The sequence below is a fragment of the Bombus fervidus genome, chromosome 5 (assembly GCF_041682495.2).
Source record: "Bombus fervidus isolate BK054 chromosome 5, iyBomFerv1, whole genome shotgun sequence".
Lineage (NCBI taxonomy): Eukaryota > Metazoa > Arthropoda > Insecta > Hymenoptera > Apidae > Bombus > Bombus fervidus.
In genome coordinates, this window is record NC_091521.1 from 7,727,143 (window position 1) to 7,746,704 (window position 19,562).

General features: G+C 40.6%; 1 protein-coding gene across 11 annotated transcripts in view; it reads left to right on the top strand.

Moving 5' to 3' along the window:
* The window catches only part of LOC139987739 (uncharacterized), a 177,138-nt gene that overhangs the window by 14,304 nt on the left and 143,272 nt on the right, over window positions 1-19,562 (top strand). For 4 of the 11 annotated variants that reach the window (XR_011799910.1, XR_012453375.1, XR_011799913.1 and 1 more), the window contains one exon: window positions 2,649-2,698. Coding sequence is in view for 5 of the 11 variants with exons in the window: in XM_074111741.1 (XP_073967842.1) it covers window positions 2,649-2,698; window positions 3,267-3,581 (365 nt within the window). In the remaining 6 variants the exon portion in view is untranslated. Of the gene's footprint in view, window positions 1-2,648; window positions 2,699-3,153; window positions 5,462-16,407; window positions 17,702-19,562 lie in introns of those variants that run through there. The other 7 variants (XR_012453374.1, XR_012453376.1, XM_074111742.1 and 4 more) reach the window with 6 other exon arrangements.

Here is a 19,562-nt window from a genome sequence, read left to right on the forward strand (position 1 = left end):
TTTTACTGCACTTCGTTTCTAGGGACAGTGCCGCCTCGACGGGTTCACGTGCGTTTTCGTCGGCTGGATATCCTTCTCTTAAATACCGAGATATTTATCGCGACGATTCGCGCAGTCGGCCACGGTCAACTTGTCTTTCGAATTTAATCGTTCGACCATAATCACCTACTATGCATAATTATTAATTAACTGGGCTTAACTACTTAACTTGATATCAAAGTTATAGGGAACCTTTAACAACGATTACTCGGATTAATAACTTCAGCAAATGGGAGCAAAGATTGATTGGTCTTTTTCAAATTGTTCAAATTAATCGAAATACTGCTATAAAATTTGGAAGATATATCAGAGAGGTTTTGATTATTATTTTTGTATTGTTTAGTTACTCCAAATATACTTGTGTACACATTACATTTGGAATTCGTACATAGAAAATTGTAATAGTTTAGTTTCGTTTAGCATATTGGGAGAATCAATCGGTGTATAAAGAAACTTTGTCGTTTTACGAGAAGCGCAGTCATCTTTTTTTTATTTTCTTTCTTGTGATCGATATCTTTGTTACGTTACGTTTCTTCAAGTCCTTCGGAAGGATATTTGTGGACCTGAAAATAACGACGCAGGTGGTCGAATGGTTAGAATTATATTAACGCAACAAACATTTCAAACAAGTTCTAAAGGGAATGAGTATGATATTCCGGCCTTAAACTTGATCCGTAAACGCGATACGTAGCTCGAGCAACAAAGTTGATACAAATTCTTTCATTCGATGTACGTGGGACGAAAAATTTCCGCGATTCACCGGCTCGTGGCCCGTTGCAAGCGCGGTCGAGCCTGTCGCGTAACAATTTCCAAATTGCCGTAAAATCCGCGATCCAAACGTTCCAGTGGAGCACAAAGAAAAATCCGTTCCGCAGCAACAAGCAACGAGCCAGAGAAAACAGAGACGAAAGAAAAAGGTGGAAGCGAGGAAGATAGAACGGATGGGAAAAAAAGAGCGAGAGGGAGAGAGGAAGGAACACCATGAAATCAGGAACCTGACTGGGCATACAGCGTTCGGAAAGTTGGTGAACTGATGAAGCAGTCAGGCGATCATAAAAGGTAGGCAAGTTGAGCGTTGCCTGATGAAGAAATAAAAGTGTATACCTCCGTCTGGCCCCGCTTCCCTCTGTCCGCGGTCCAACCGGTCGGAAGGTACAGAAAGCACCGAGATAGGGTTGCGGAGGCAGGCAGATTTCGCTCCCTCTCTCTTTTTCTCTCCCTTTCTGGGTTTATCCGAGTCACCGATCGCGTAGATTCCGAGAAGCAGCCGAAACAATATCATAACTCGTCGGCCCCGGGAGCCCATGGCCGTAAATAGAAATGCCTGATACCGCGAGAGAGAAGAGACTCGCTGGCTGCCCCGGCTGCTTCGTATTCCACCCGCGCAAACGGGGCTCCATGATAATTATGATGCGTCTTGGAGTCCCGCGCGATCGGTTTTTGATGTGGCTGAGCCGCCGAAACGGTCCCCGGTACCGGTTCGCCTTCATTCGTGATAGAAATTTCTGATCGATCTTCGCTAGTTCCACATTTTTTCGGCGGCTTCGCTTGAAATAGTATGGTTGGTGTTTCTTCGTATGATAAATTATTCTCTGAGGATAATGCCCTCCGATCGTTATCGATACGCGGAGGAGAAACTAAATGGTTTCGTGGAAGTACGCTGGCAAGATTTAACGATCGGGAATATTAGAAATCGCTGTAAAATATTTATTACCTTATTATTTTTTATATTAAGTTACACGTAGGGTTAATTAGTTTCTAAGAAATACATCGTCGTTTATTTGGAAGAATACTGAAACTAGGAAAGTCAATTTTTTAGCAACTAGATACGTACCTGATAAGATGGAAACATGACGAATGTAATTTCAATCGTGATACAGTTTGATGTAGTAAGAGCAGTCGTGCAGGGATGGAGTTATTCAAAGGAAACTGGATCGTTTTGGCGATGCTTTCATAGATTCTGGTCCCTTTGACGATTTTATCCATTCTCTACGGTCCGAATCTTTCAACATTCGCCACGGACAGCTCCGGTTGGCTAGCTTCGGCTTTCAGGACGAAGAATAGACACTAGAACCACGGGTTGCGCTCGCTTAATCCGCGAATCGAAGCTTTCATGCATAATTCATGGCCGCGCCTTCGCATCCCCGCTTCTCCACGCGGCGTCTTTTGAATCGGAAACTTTTGGAATTCCCTTCCCGACGGGAAATTTATCGCGCTTACGGCATTTACGTCGCCGAGAAAACTCCGCGTTTTACACCTCCGTGCTGCCCCCAAGAAGAAGAACGATGCAACGTTGTATGAGATCTATTTTTCTTTCTTTTTCCTTTCCTCTTTCTTCTTAATATGTTGCTAGCAAAGCATTTTTGGCGCAAAGGGAAAACATTGTTTCGTTCAGCTGAAAAATAGAAACTATTTGGATAGAGTTGCTTCAGAGGTCGAGGCGTTTCACGGGTTTCTATTTTTTATTTTTTATTGCTTGTCAAAATGCGATGCACTCGACTTAAAGATACTTAAACTTCATTTGAATAATATTACGACAATTAATGAAACATAAACTTAGCATTGTGTGCAACTGACTAATCGTGTATTCTTACGTTTATTTGTTACAGCACCTTTGATGAACACCTTCTGGATTCTGACCAGTGAATGTGCAGTACGAGTAAGTAACTTGTATGTATATTTCATACGTATACTTGAAGCTAACCCTCAAAATCTGTCAAAAAGATGCGATTTAACCACCGTCCTGAAACTCAAAAGTAGAAAACAAATCATTTTCCATGTTTAAAAACGCTTTATTTAGCGTATCAATCGCTCCATATAACCTTCCATTCTTGCCACAATGCTCATCATAAGAAACGCAGGTATCGAACTCTAACAGCTCCAATAAAACCATCCTAATATATTTCCTTTTCTTTCTTTCTCTTTTTTGTCTAAACGGCCATAAATTTTCAAATAACACAAAGCAACCCCAGTGAGGGTGGTAGGAAGGAAAAAAGGTCGTGATTAATATTTGAGAATTTATTGGATGACGGTGTTGGATGTGCACACCGCGTTAATCGTGGAAATCGTCCCGAATGGACCGAGGACCGCGACTGATTCGCTGATACAATTTAGGCATGCGGGTGTGAGGCCTTCCTCCCCTTGACTCGGTGTCAATTTCAATTGTCCGTTGAAGAGATTGATACGGGCGATTTTGGTTGGCTGATAGCAGTGTCATTCAACGACAGGAGCACGTCTCCCATAAATGCAGAAAACGTCGTTTCTGTTCCGGAGGACTCGAGAGAAGTTTATGGGCACGTTTTTGGTGGCCGCTTTCGGGGAACGATGATTTGGGTAATTCTCGTTGGACGGAAGATTTCGGGGCCCGATTAAGCGGAACGACTGATGAAGAGACTTGGAAATCCAGCTCTCCGGCTGAAAGGTACTGCGTACTTAATAAAGATGATGACAGTCGCGAGAGTCTTTGTGAGAGCTACTCGAAAGGCCTACTAGGCTCTTCTTTTTCGTGGAACCAACTTGTACGCTTGGAACAGCTCTGGTAAATAAAACCAGCGATAATCTGGCCAATTATCTGATCTAAATCTGGCGAGGAAGTAATTTTTATTAGACATTCTCCCTTAATAATAAGCAGTTGGCTCTTGTACGTGCCTGTGTCTATGTTTTTTATCAACTAAACTAATCTACGAGCGTGTAATAGAGCTGGATTCAGGATCGATCGGGAAACGAATCGGTGAAACGAGTCGATACTAAGTTCATTAGAAAGTTTTCAGGGTAAAAGAAGTGTAAGAAACTGTAAGTGTTTGTCAAGCCACCATTCCCATTGTCAGTGAGCCTTTTTTCACGAGCGTGGCTAATGGATTTATGGTCGCAAAATTCACCGACCAGACATGTCTCGCCTTCGTACAATTTCGGAGACGATATTAGCATTAGAGAGACGAGCAAAGTCTGGCTGTGGGCAAGGTATGGCCCAGGTAGATCATCCTACGCGTTGCTCCAACAACGACAAACCACACCCGCCTTTGGACAATGGGTGACGCACTCCACCGTGCCCCGCTCGCCTCCCTTTTTCTTGAATTATGGCTTAGCTGCTCCTTTCGCGCCGTTTCAACTATCGTTCGACCACCATTCTGCCGATCGAAGATCTTCGAATTACGTATGCTTTTACGAAGTCTCACAGCTCTGAAACAGGTAGATCTGTCGAGAAATTAATAGCGGTAGATAGGTGGGGATTATAAGTTTCTATTTATTGGAATTCGTGATATTAATCGATTCTCGGAGATGCTCTTATTATTGTAGTTTATTCCTTTCATTCTTCTACTCAACCTTTATCTCTCTTTGCTTCAGGAGTTTATGATACTATGAGCTACATCTAGGGAAGCGTGTAAAACAGATTTGAGAAACTTATGTACCAATATTAAAATGCGGTATTTGGCTAGAAATTTAGAAGTTTCAGATCTTCACTATCAACAAGTAACCGATCGAAGTAATTTTTCTGTCGACCTAGAAAAGGACTAATCGATTCTGTTAAGGATAATCTTTCAATACTGACTCAAACTTCTTAATCTTCTGTTTCCAAATTCTTGCAGTCTTTACGAAAAGAAGATATGGAGCTTGTAAACTTTGTGCTATTCGTACAATAACATAGCAATAAAAAAATCGAATTTAACATTTAAAATATGAATTGTGTACGATAAAAATGTGAATATTTCAGTATATCGACGCTTTAGTACACATATGATGTGTATTGGATGTAAATGAAGACGCACGGATTAATGTCTTTTTAATTAATCATTAGTCAAAGATATAAGGGATAACGTACGTCATGACAAATGTTTTTCTATAGCCTATGAAATAATGATAAATTAATACGTTGATAGTTGTACCAGGGCTCCTGTTGATTGCGCAATTACTCTGGCTGTGATTTAACATCAGCGTAACTTTACGCTCATCGAAATGTCGTCAGGTTCAACTTATAGATTGTTTTGCATCGCTCGAGATTAATGAAGTTTCGTTGCCATTACATAATTACTGTAAAGATTTTTATTGTCCCATCGTATATCATAATCGCTGACATTCAACGAACACGTGCAAATCATATCTAACTGCAACTTGTAATTCTAAATTGTTTCTCGGATAAACTCTCAATGATTTTGTAAGTTATATTTAACTTTCGAAATGTCAGGAAATGGAAGAAATTTAGGAATTCAACGTTAGTTATATCAGTAACACACTGTTCTACAACTAACGATATGTTCATCGAAATCTCTTTTCCGACAAGCGAGAAAAAATTCGCTTTCTACAAGATCTACAGCGAATACCGGTAATTCTACAAAAGAAAAATAAGATGAGGAAACATATAGTCCACGCTATGTCAAAACCGCAAATGTGCAAATTTTCCCAATAAAACATAGACTGAAGTCTTCCTTCCTCTTCCTTTAATTACATAAATTAAAATGACAAATACGAAGTTAGAACGATGATTACGCTATAAAGCTTGACTCGTCTTCAGGATTATTCGATTATCCTTTATTCAATTGCAAACATCTACTAGCTATTTACATAATCTTCTATTCCTGACACCGATGTCTTACAAGAGATATGAAGACGATGCGACGTAACCTTCGATTTCCTCCAGGAAGTTGACTAAACAGAAAGAAACGCGTAGGGAAGAAGGAGACGAGGCTTGATTACATTGGAAAAACAATTTAGCATGAGCGTGCAGTACAGTGGCGCGCGGGGCCATCAAGCCATCACTGTCACGTCGACAGGCGACTATCCGCGATCTGCACAATAAGTCAATCAGCGGGTCGATCAGAAGTAGACAGACCTCCAGCCGCGCGACGTGAAACTCCTGACAAATGATTCTGCCGATACGAGGCTCGAACCGGAGCCAGTGACGTCTTCATACGGTCTCGCGGTGGCCGTATAGCCCGGTCGCTTGTCCGTCACACAAATCGCCCGACCAGCCTTCCAAGATGTCACCGATTTATTTTACGAGATGGCCCATCGTCCTGGACGCGCCGCGCCCCCTGTTCACGCTTGTATTGAGTCCTTACGCGACGCGTCCCACGGACTCCTGATATACACCGACACGTATCGATGCTTTATTGGGATCCATTACCTTTCTACGGCCGCTATAAGTTCTCTGCCGTGGAACGCGGCTCCGGATATCGATACAGGTTTCGGCCCGGGCCCCGGGGACAAACCGGGGAAAAAAGGGAAAGAAAGTCATAAGGCATCGCAATCACGTTCTCCGCTCGGAAGATCGAACGTTCAGATACAACCAAGATTTCGGCCATGCTTCCTTGCTTCTTCGATGATTCTGACTTCTCGGTTCTTTCTATTGCTGTACTATTTTATCTTTTCTGGCAGTGTCGCTTCGCTGGATCGGTTGATAATCTGTATGGAGCATTGTTTGAGATTGAATGACGCGTGTGGGACAGGTGTTGGGATTCCTGAAACTGTTAGAAAGTTGGTGTTGTATATATCTCGATGTAGGGGAAATTGATTTTCAGTAGTGATATTATTCGGTCCTTTTCGGTATTTTCAGTGGAAGATCCAAAGGAAGCAGATATATTTCTTTAGCCTTGACATTTCTTGCATGTTTGACATTTTAGATATAAGAAATACATATCCTCGATTCCTTATGACGTTTAAGATGTGAAATTTATCTCTGAATGTATCTTACGCTACACCATCGAAGGATTAAATTGTTAGTTTAGAAATTATGTAAATATATTGAAATTTCCCACAATTGGAACTAATTTCTAGCGCAATTATTCTTCGTTTTCTCTTGTGTCTACATACTTTAAAGTATCTGAAACAATTCTTCTCAAAATTTCAAAAGAAAATTTACAGGCCTGATTGTCTACTATTAACACAATAGAAGAGTCAGCCGGATGACAACTGCTCTTTTCCATAAAACTGAACCACTTTCTAATAGCATCAGGTCCAACGAGCAAATCGGTTGGCTTGGTCGAAGCGAGAAGCCTACTAAACGCAAGAATGCCGAGAAAGTGGTGAGGACAAAAGGTGTGGGACCGGCCAGGCAATTTCCTGGTAGCCCCAGCCGGAAGACGGTCCTTGGAACAACCCTTAATTACGGCCAGCAATTAGAAAATTGCGTCAGGCCAACCTAGGCGCGATTTATCATCATCTCTTTCGAACTATCGACCTGTCCGATTCCCCTGTCTGCTCTCAGCGTGTCTTCTCGGGATTGCTCTGGATTTCGAGTCGATTTTACCTGACCAGAATGAACCAGGTAGAAAGAAATAGAAAGAAACAAAGAGAGAGAGAGAGAGAGAAAGATCGGAAATTGCAAAAGTAGCGAATAGAAAGGTTTACACAGGTACGAGACCGGGATGCAACTTTCGTTCCCGTGGTAAGAAAAATTGCCGAACATATTTCACCCGTGCTTCCCGACGGGGCTCCTAACTCTCGATGGCCTGGCCGATATTCGTCCGGTCTTGGAGAAATAGATCGACGATCGGAACCATTATTCAGAGGCGACCGCTCGAAAACCAGAGGACGGATTATGCCGGTGGATCTCCGGGTAAATTGGATCGCATTAGATGCACGCGGGAATTAATGGACTGTGTTATCGAGGGAGCAGGTTGGTCTAAGAAAAATGTGTGACGAAAAAGTTTGAATTATTTGGAACTCGATGGCTTATTAATCGTGTAAAACTTGGTTATTTGATTATTGGTAACAGACTTATACAGGTGAAATTTGATTTCTCTGATATTTGAATTTTATTATATTTTGTTTCATCGATTATTAATAGGGCACATTATAGAGAAAGAAATTTATTATCTTTATTAGGAAGATTTGTAATAAGAATATCAAAGCCGTCGTGAATAGTCCAAATAATTATGTGATGCTTTTATATGAGTTTAACTGTGTAAAAAGCGGTATAAAGGAGAAGACTCAAGACATTTCATATTTCGTGTAGACAATTTATTAATGGAGAAATTATTATAGAAAAACTGTAACATCTTCGTTCCAACAATTCCCAAATGTCAAATAATAATTCTCCATATTGCTTAAGAATATTTGTTAAGAATCCATTGATTTCTTAATTCTCTTAGTAAATAAAATAAACGAGCAAGAGATATTCCGTGGTTCGAGAACTTCGGATCCTGAATCGACTGCTATTTTCCACAACATTCCTAGTCGGTCCATTATTTATCAAGTTTTGATATATTCCTATTTATTATAATTTATGCGCGATCAAGCGTGTCCAGACTGACTAAGAATACCGGTTTCTATTAGCAAGATTTAAATCACGATGTCTAGCGGTGCAATTTATCTCGACCACGATTCTTCTTCGTTTGAGGAGTATAGGTATCCACAAAGACAACTTTTATTGCTTTCTTAACACCTTCAAGATGCCCGTACACTTTTAAACAATTCGTACGTATATCTCCAATTCTCGTTGATTCCCAACGACTGCTGAATTAACATATACAAATTGCTACGATTTCATAGGTGTCTATGCAAAAACAAGAAACAGAAAAAAAAGAACAAAAAATTAAAAATGTAGAAGTCTCCCACAAATGATGGTTCCCAAGCAGTAATATAGTTATTGTTCGGTTACAGTTGCTATGAAAGGTGCATACCTACACTTTAATTGTCAAATGATACATTTTTTAAACAGATTACACATTTATACAAGTTATACATTACAGAAAATCTAATATACTTGAACCGAATTAATCAACATGTAAATATAAATACTTCTCCTAGCCACTGTACATATCCTTATTATCTCTGCCCACGCGCAATTTTTCGCATCGACATCGTGTCACCAGGCCGTGTAGCGCGTCGATTTTCAATCTCATCCGGGTGCAGCGCGGCGGTGGCATCTCGGCTACAAGAAAAATTGATACGTGGGCCTCTAATGGCCCAACAAAAACGGACCCAACAGGGACGCGACAACAAAAGCGTATGCATATTATGAATGGATGGACGAGGCGAAGGAGGAACGGATGCCAGAAATATATTGCCTCGGTGCACCCACTCTCTACGAGTTGCACACGTGGTCTCGACACGGGGGTGGGAGGGTCAAGGGGGAGACAGAAAAAGCAGGGAGGAGGTGTAGAAGCGCGGAGAAAGAAACGGAGACAAGAAGAAAGAGAAAAAGGCGGGGTCCAAGGAAAACAACAGAGACAGAAAGAAGCAGAAAGGGGAAGAGAATCAGAATCAGAAGAAGAAGAAGAAGAAGAAGAAGAAGAAGAAGTTGAAGAAGGAGAAGCAGGAGGTAGAAGTAAAGGAAGAAAAAGGAGGCTAAAGTTGCGAAGCTCGCGCATCCCTCCTTTTATCTGCCTTTGTGACGAGGAACAGGCGAGGCCTGCACGACAGAAAATTAGTAAAATCCGGCGGGTAGCGCGTGGAACTGTCTGTCCTGGTGCCCAGAGTCGGATTTATAAGGAGCGAAGCCAGGATTTATGCCGGGGCCTTGGTTATTTATCGATTTCGATGGTGCACGCGATATCGTTGCACGGATATCGATACGTTCTTGCCTCGAACTCCGGTCCAGCGTTTCTCTTTTTTCCTCTCTCTTTCCCGCTCTCGTTCTTCCTTGTCTTTTTAGATTTTGTCTTTTTAAGTGATTTTCAGTTTTCCACGTGTTTTTAGAAAGCGTCTACACGTTGGCGGAATACGGTGATCGAAGCGTTGAAATTTAGAAAGGACAAATGAAAAGGCCGTATATTCGAAGCAGAAAATTTTGCCGGCTGCCACGACAAAATCCTATAAGCTGTCTATCGCGTTTCCCGAGTTCCTTGGAACTTCAGATTTACTTTGACCCGTAAAATTTATCCGAAAACTCAGTGGGAGTTCGTATCGGGGAAGGAAGCGAGGAACCACGCAATAAGGGAATGGAATAAGTTTTCAATCAACACGTTGAATCCCTAAACATCTTATAAGTCTTTGCTTATGTAATATCAAGAAGCAATAGCGAATGCTACCTTTCACCTATAACTGTTAAAATTACGTACCATTGACTGTATTCTACAACTTAATATATCAGCTCCTATTTTTCTGCCGTGCTAAACATAGAGTTCCTTAGACGACAAAAGAAACAAAAATGTATTCTCGTAGAAATCTCATATCTTTTAATTGTGAACGATCGATCAACCGTGTCGTCGATTCGATTATTCGAAAACGATGTTCCATTGAAAAGCTAGTTCGAGACGACTGAATAACGCGGCAGTCATCTCTCTGTCCTTAAAGGCCTTTCTCTTCGAGAGAAATCGTCCGTCTACTTTTTCTACGATAGATTAATGCCATAAACGGGGGAGCCTCTCTGAAAGACGAAAGATCAGGCCGATTACCCACAGTGAACGGGGCGCAGTGTTAGGGACGGGAGTGGTTTGCCGTGCAATTATTAATTCCAGGAAATCGATAAGCTCAAAGAGCTCCTCCCGAAGCCGCGCTTGTAATTATTGCCGGCAGAGTAATAGGAAGAAGAAGAGAGCAAGGAGCAGAAGGCAGCCCTCAAAGCACAATGCCACCCTCTAATCACGCATCGACTTATCGACAAGGAGAAGACTGAGAGCTCATGTTTTACCTACACCTTAGGACGTCATCAGTTCTTCCAGTCTGTCTAATAGTTAACCGTTCGACCGGGCTCAAACTACAGGAAGCACTTTCTTCTCCGTTTCACGCCAGTTTTAAACGAACCACCGACGAGTTTCAAGCCGAGCCATGCTTCATTTGAATACTTTAGACCCCCATTGATGTCACCTAAGTATGGTGAAATTTTTGAGAAAATTGCTTCTTCTTCCATGGTACTGGAAAAGTGTATAATCGCTTTTAGATTTGATGTTTTAGATTTGTAATCGAATCCAAAGTTCAGCTTCCATGCTTTAAAAGAAGTTGGACGATGTTTAGGACATGTAAAATTGCAACAAGTTTCTTATTTGAATAGGAGAGAAGTTTCTGGGAACTTTGGAAAGAAGTTCGGAAACGTGTGGCAAGAGCTTAATAACTTGGTTTCAGCTAGTTAACCTTAGTTTTTGTTTCTAAATTACGAACGGCTCCGCACGTGTCGCGTTCGCCTTATAATTAACAATTAGAGCATTTCTTACATTTATGAATATTCATGAGGAGCGATGCTAAACGGTAGTAAATTCGTTGATGTGATTTCGCGGAAATTTATATCAAGTCGTAAACATGTCAAAAATCTCGAGCTGAAATGGTGATACATTTATGTACAAAAGATATTCTTGTGATCTTTTATTTTTTATAAATCGCCAATATCCGTGATATAATTTAAAATTATTTTATAATCTTACTACTTTCACATACATATATTTCTATTACGTTTTATTGCCATTCTATTAATATTCTATTTTCATTTATAATTAAATTCTTTTAAAGTAATTTTTTTAACGAGCAGAAAATAATTTGAATAATTTTGTGCATTGAGATTAATTGTAGTGGACAATAACAATATATTTTAATATGTAGCAGCCGCTCATTGTTGATAACGCTGAACGTTAATTAACGGATCGATCGCAACGTCTCGTTAAAAATGTCCAAAGTAAATCTCTGGTTTATTATCCGGAACGCTTAGCTTTTTACGAAGCTAGTCGGCAGACCCTTCGATGGCTCCGCGCCAAGCTGTTACCGAGCGATTAATGCGTATTTGTGTGTATTTCGTAAGGATCCTAGAATTCAGTAACGTCAAGTTATTTTCTCCCCGGACACGATTTTTCTTCGCGAACACTTCCATAACGAATGTCTTTGCAATTATGATTGTCTGTTTTCGAAGTAAAATCTTCGTTGCCACGGTAGTAAATTTAAATAGCTCGGGAAATATTTTCAAAATTTACTAGATTATATTATTCATATTTACATAGTTGGAAAATTAGAACTCTACGGTTAATTATCATAGGTTTTAGATTTGTGAAAAATTGGAGAATATGGGAGAAGAAGAAAGAATTTCACAGAGCAGTTGTATTAAGCTTTAATACTCATTGTAAGATATTCTCTTTATATATATACTTCTAAACAGGCGTATTGCAAACTTTTTGATGAATTCCTATGTATTAAAATTTTTAATTTCATACGTATATCTGAAGTAGCTATTTATGTACACTTATATTTGGTCATGCAGCTAAATAGTCAAACAAACTGATGAATAAATATTAATTAATATGCTTGGAACAATGACCCATTGTAAAAGATTTTAATACAGGACGCGCCACGATGCACGCCTTGTACAGGGTATATTGCACATATTCAAAAGAATTGTAATAAATTTCTGCGACTGCAATTACAGCTAATTAATGACTTGTGGGAATGCCTGTTGTATAAATCATGCGTGTTACTGCTGTCGCTGACGGATGAATCATTCCTTAATATTTATTTTCGCTTCAAGGATAGGGTTGTAATCACCAAAGGAAATGAAGTTTGTAATTTTTAAACGAAACAGTGCACAATATTATTATTCCGAAACTGTTAGGCTATTTATTTCATAAATTAAGTATACGACGTGTTCCGGTATCCTATTAAATTTATGCTAGACTTTTAAATATTGTTAGGATCTTAGAAACGGATTTCGATAGTTCTTGCTTCTTTTGTATTCACGTTTTGTCTTCTTGATACTCTTAGGATATGATCAACAACTTCTTATACTTTTATTGGATTATCTACATGCAAAATGTGCTAGTCGTATACGTAACTAGGAATTTGAAATTAGTTCACTACGTGTTAGATTGTAAATAAAATTTAATTCTGTCGTTTATGAAGTACACCTCTATACGATGACTAATACCTCATTCTTTACATTTTCACATTACACCCAGCATTACGCTGAAAAATAGTTAATTGACTACAAAGTTACTAAAAATACTGAATATTACCCAAGAAGATAATACCAATGTCCATTAATAAAGATTCACACGGAATAAAATTTCGTTCTTACAATTTTTCTCGGATTAAATAACAATTCTACTAAACATTTGCGGTTTAGTTTCCACGATAAGGGGAAGACAAACAAAAATAAAAATATCAAAGATACTGACAGTGCGTTTAAAGGGCTTGAAAGGTAGAAAAGAAACGGGAGGAATGTTACGATACCGGAAGCTGAGTGATAGCGGTTGCGATATCGGTCGCGGTACGACCTCTAGGAACGAGCCTCTGACCACGGTGGGCCCTGTTCTCTGTGGCTGTGGCACGGTGTGCCCTATAAGAAGTGATCGTTACTGCACGCCGCCCTATAATCTACACGGGCTAATGACGTCCATTACGTTACTGCGCGCCTCGGACCGCTCGCGTCGTCCGCTCCCTTGGCCACGGTCCCGATGCGCGACTCGGTGTGTTCTCGTGCCGGTACCATGGCAAAGAACACACGGAACACACGCTAGGATTTCGCACTGTTCCGTAGAGTAGTTCTCTGAGAGCACAACGACACACGGGCCATGTGATTTCTCGAACGATTTCAATTTTCTGCCAACGCTATATACGCTCCTCTTCGTCTCTCACGATCTCGAAGTCTTCTCGTTCGCGCCATCTCGACCTTTAATCGACTTTAAGTTGAAAACGAACGCCCTAACGTCGTTTCTGATCACTCGGTGAAGTTGTCTTTGACTCGCGCCATTTTTATGGCTCTTTTACCCCCTGCCGGCGGCACCTTTGCGACGCCATAATGGGAACCGCTGAACCTAACGCTTCGACACAAAACAGCTCGTTTTAATTCATCCGCGCGTCTGACGTAGCGTCCATTAAAGGCGGTGCCTTTCTAGGATCCTTTATATCCTTCCCGCTAGCGTTTCGATGGGAAATATCGCGCTGTTCGTGGATTACTCTAGCTGCGAAAGCGAAAGGGTGAAATTTCTAACACGAAGAGGAAACTTAATCGTATTCCCTTCTTATCAGAACGACAACGTGGCTCATCCGGATTGATCGTGGAGCAACGTTCATGCTTCAACTGGAGAACAGTGTCTCCTTCCTCCTTCTGCCTGGCGCGCTTCGCTTCCACGCCCTATTCCATCGTCTCTCGACAGCCATAACTCGGTCGAGCGAAACAGAGGAGCGCGCGAGCGAGCGAGCGGAATCTGTGTGTGGCCGCGCGCAGGCATGTATAAATACGCGAGGAGAGCCGCGTATAACAAGTTATGGCAGATAAATTTATAGCATCTCCAGTGAAACGCCATTACTTTAAATGCACCCCTCTCCGTGCCGAGTGCGCTATCCTTCGCGGTCCTTCGTACTGGCTTGTCTTCCACCTCTGCCCGCGTCCCACAGCTCCGTTCGCGGTGTGTATCGGCTTTTACGATTTTTAAATAGCCCGCGCGAATACCTTCGACGTTGCAGGAACCGCGCCTTTTGTCCGGTCTCGATCCACGGATTTCAATGATCCCTATGGATCCCTTCCACTCTGCTCTCACTGGCTGCGATTTTACGGCCGGTGCTTCAATGCCGCTCTACTGTTACTGTATCTCGAACGCAGTTCCCAAGGGAACGTTTCAATGTGTGCCACTTTTTGCTACGTCGTAAAGAGTAATGACGATGATCGCGACTTCGTTGCGTCACAACACAGGCTGTTCCTTGCCTTGCTACCTTTTGCTTGTTTTGATGTCTCAGCATAATAGTTACACTTTCCTTTGATGATTATTCAGATGTTTAATCGGACTTTGTTTGAGTATTCGTGATAAAGAACTTGTAGTTTTTCTATTTATCTTTATAGGAAAATGATCAATTATTCGTAGAAATTTACTTAGGTTTACTGCGATGTATTTTTAGAGATTTTGTTTTTGTTAGATTTTTTTCTACATATCTTTTATTCTAATTTCCTCGATAGAAATTCTTTGTTATAATTTACAGTAGTTCTAACGTTGCTGTTATTCACAAAAGATGGCTAGAAAGTGAGTACTACACTTCGAAACCGATCCTTGTTAGCTTTTTTCAAGAGGACCGCTACAAATAATTGTGCGGCTTCTCTTGCATTTATTAAGATACTGTTATACCGCAAGAAAATATTTCTTTATCTATGTACGATTTTTAGTCGATTTTTAGTGTTTCAAAACATTAACAAAACAAATAAACAAGTGTTTATAACATTAAGAAAAAAAGAAAAAAAAAAGAAAAAGAGAAAAGAAAGAAGAAGAAAAAGTACTATAAGTGTACAATCGAAGAATAGTATAGGTTCAAAGAAAACTGCACAGATAAATTCGTGGGCGATAAGTCGAGAGGGTCGTGTCGTTGGTTGAAAACCCACCCCGTTCGCCGCTCTTCGCGAGAGTTCAAAGTTCAACCTCCATAATCTGGCCTAATCATGGCCCGGTGCCCCGAGTCGCTAACTTCTGTGACGTGTGCCAAGTCGTGGCGGGGATTCAGGAAGAGAGAGCGAGCAAGGGCTGGACGAGGGTTGGCGGGGAATATGGCGAGGGATATCAGTATCGCTGCGAGTAGGTTGCCAGGCGGGAATAAACCGTTTATCCCATATTATAATTAGTTAAATTCTTCGGGACGTGGAGGTGTCTTTACACGTCAGTCAGCCCACTTCGCTTCCAGGCTCACCCACCCCTGGGTCCCCATCTTTCCGCCTCCTTCTACTCTTCCTCCACCACCTCCTCCTCCGTCGACGTCGTGCGATCATCTCCAACGCAGACGAGCCAGCCGTTCCGACTCAACTCGTTCGCCTGGCCAGGTTGAGTAGGGATACGTAAGATATTAAACTATCTGAAAATTAGTTAAATCTTGTTTAAAAGTTGGCCAGAGAAGTATTTGCTAGCGGAGAAAATCGACAGCGGCTGCTGCAATGCGGCGAACTGACGCGCGTTCCCTTCCTTTCGCCGATGTTTTGTTCTTCGATCTTCTGCCACGTGTTTCCGTTCATTCCTCATTCCAGTAATTTTTCTTTTTATTTTTCTACGAAAGAAACGAAGAAGTTCAAAAAGTCGATCTATACGAACTCGACGCTTTGCATTTAGCTTCCGTCTCTTGAAATTATTGATCGATGCGAAACGAATACTACGTTGCTTGATTGCTTGACCTGCTATAGAGACGCGGGCTGTGTCTTTCTCTGTTTCTCTGCTAAAAAAAATGTATGCATTTACAGTGCTACGATAAAGCACGTTGTTTAGCTCTTAACGTGGCAATACAGATCGTCGATAATATTTTCTGGTTTATCTACGGCAAAAGCTTGAAAAGTCAGCGAAGAAGAGATGAGACAAGGGGGAGCAGCTGTTTTCGGCGAGGCGGCACGGCGGCGTGATAATTTATTCTAAAGTCGTAGCGGTTAAAAATCGAAGAGCCCGATTGAAATCGGAACGGGCGAACAGGACGAGCCGAGCACGCGTGTAATCGAGAACGTCCAATTCTGAACGAGAGATTAACACGGTATTATTATTCTGACAGGATTTTAATTTCGTCCGCGGCGAAGCGATGCCCCAGCTCGCCCGTGAGAAGTTCCCGTTCGGTTTTCTGTGGAACGTGACGCGCGCGCGGCCATCAACTCCGAGGTGGGTGTATCGATATTGACGAGGGTGCAGGCCGTGACGTTTCCAGCTAGAAAGGCCAGAAACACCCCTGGTTGCTTCTCAGCGGGGGCTGCCCACAAATTATAACTACTCGACGTGATGCTAATCTGGAGAAAGTTTGGAAAAGCAGGCTTGATTGATTCTAATTTATACGCGTCGCCTTGTTCGACCAGTCTATGCTAAATCCTCGGAAATCTGTTGAATCCAACGCCATACGTTCCTCAGGAATTCGGACCAGTTTTTCTGGTATTTTTCCAACAAAAAGATCTTGTATCTATGCAAAACACTGCTGTTAAAGAAACCTGTTCTTTCAAATTTTCACATAAAATGCTGGTGTAGATACAGGAAAGTTTCTCTTATAATACAGCGATATGGAAAATGGATATGTTTCGAGTTTTCCAATGGATATAAAGATGTTTGGTATTTTTTTAAAATTCTGTCACTGTCCAGTAAAGTAACTACGTAGTTTGATCGAAATGTGTCGATTAACCTATAACAAATAAAACTAATATTTTATATTATTCATGTATTTTTTCACCATGCAATCACTGCATTAAGGATATTCAAGGCAACTTATTACGTAATCTAATAATTCTCGCAAACCTAATGAAAATAAAGCACAAAAGACATTAAATATTACAATAGTAGCCTCTGCAAGACACTAATTCTTGACAAGTCGTCCTCGCTTCTACACCTCTGAGAAAAAGAAAGAAACGAAAAGATTCGTTTCACAAGATGAAACTAACCACTATACGATGTTAATCTCATTGGAGCACGTATCGTGATCTCGGAGCGGCGATCGGTTGGTGCGAAACGTGTGATTCGATCGGATTTTCAGGTCCACTAGATGAGAACCAGTTTCTTCGGTAGTTCTTTCCTTTCCTCGCTCCTCGCATCGATAGAACTCCCCCTTGGACAAATCCGCACCCGCACGCAACGATCGGATGTGTGTGCAGGGGGACGCGCGCTCGGCCCAGAAAGTCGTCTGACAATGGCGAGTTACCTGTTGAACATACGGACAGGTGACACCCCACGTCCTTTATTCGTTGTATCCGTTGCGTCGTATTTTATCGCTCGGAAAGTTTGATTTCTCGTCGAGCGTAGCCTACAATAAAATACTTTGGTCGGCTCCCACGCCGATCAGCAGTCAAGTGAGGCCGGATTACTTTCATAAATTTTCTCTACCCCTCTATCGACTCGAAGGATTCGTCGATCGCGACTGAAGAACTACGAATAATCCAGAGGTGCACCCACGTGCAGCCGTGGCATCGTTCTGTCTTGGAAAAAAAGCGAAGAATGAATCGTAGTACGTCGAAAGAAGGCGAAGAATAGGATGGATCGAAACGTCGTTAGGTTTTTCTTCTTCCTGCAAAACGCAGGAACAACGATTCAACGGAAAATGTTAGGTAGGATGAACGAAGAAGTTATAATTTATCGCATGAGTCATGCGGAAAACGAACTAATCTACTATATCAAAATTAATACAAAGAGTCAAATTTGTTTGACTTTTGGATAGTTCGACAGTAGCGCTGGGATTGTGAAATGTTAGATTGTCCGAAAAGTGTCTTTTTTTTTACATCTTTATACAAACATGAAACCTTATTTATCGAAGGTTGTGATCTTTATTTTGATAGATCAAAATGGATCATACGTAATTAAATAAAATAATATGAAACGAAAAATGTTGTGCATTCATTATTTCCTTATAAAACGAAAGAAACTTTTCGGACGACCTAATATTATGGTAAGGTACTGTATTCCTCGTTTGATTTTATTTTACTCATTTCCAAGTAACAGACGGTAGCTATTTATTTATGTGTTCTTCACTTATTCGTAATTGCCAGGTTTATGTTTATTTGAAGAACTTGTCATATCAATAAAATTATTTTGCAACCATTTAATCTCCATGGATATTCATTTTCATGGGTGAGATATTCGATCTTTTGGTAATAGATGTGTATCTTGGTACTAGAATTTGCAGTTTCAAGAAATGGAAATATTAAGACAGTTATATCGATGAACTTTATCATTTAACGAAGCGTCATTTCACTAATTGAGAAATCGATTTCCAGGCACCAGCATAACGGGTTTATACTGATTTCATCACGTCCAATTATCAACGCCCCATATCGCATAAGTTTTATCGCGAGAGGAAATTTACGATCGGTGTTCGATCAGATTCCACTACATGAAACTGGTTTTATCGTTCTTATCAATTAGAAAACATGTTTTTGCATGTATATAATATTAGCATATTAAACATTTACGATTGTTTCTAGCTTTGGTAATTACGTCTGTCTTCGCCTCTTGTGTGCCGCGTTTTATTAAAATTTATCCGATTTTTTTGCAACCAAATTCGTCTGATACCTGCTCTGTCGATCATATCGATAAATTTCACGGTTTATGTTCCTTCAAATAACACGGTATGGCGTGTAACACTCGCCGCGCTTTATCTCATCTAATGTCTTATTCAAATAATTCGAATCGTTTTATTGTTGCACACGCGTATTTCTGAGAAGTATTCGACATATAACGAAAGCTATATGATTGATTTTCTAGAAAAACAGAGTATGTACCTGTAATAGTGTTTTGCGCAAAGTATGTCGGAGAAATTGCGTGTACAATTCAAAATATTTTATGTAAAAGCTTATTTATTTATTTTTGAATATTATTTGTCATCGGCTTTGAAGACAGGTCAGTTTTTACTGATTCTCTAGTTGTCGTATCATACAGAGTGTGTCTCATTATAGTTTTCCCACTCTATTATTTTCCAAACTGTTCGAAACTATTTATTGTACGGAACATTATAATAGAAATATTGTTGTTTCGCTATCCAAACGATTACCTACATGTCACCCTCAATTTAAACTTTAGAAATTCTACTACACTTGGTTATGAAAATTCATAATCAGAGATTATCATAATCAGAATAGAGCATAGCATTAGATATGATTCGTAGAAATCAAACTTTCAGTTCTCATTGTTTTAATTACCTTTTAATTATTCAACCTGCTCCATTATTCTGTATGATTC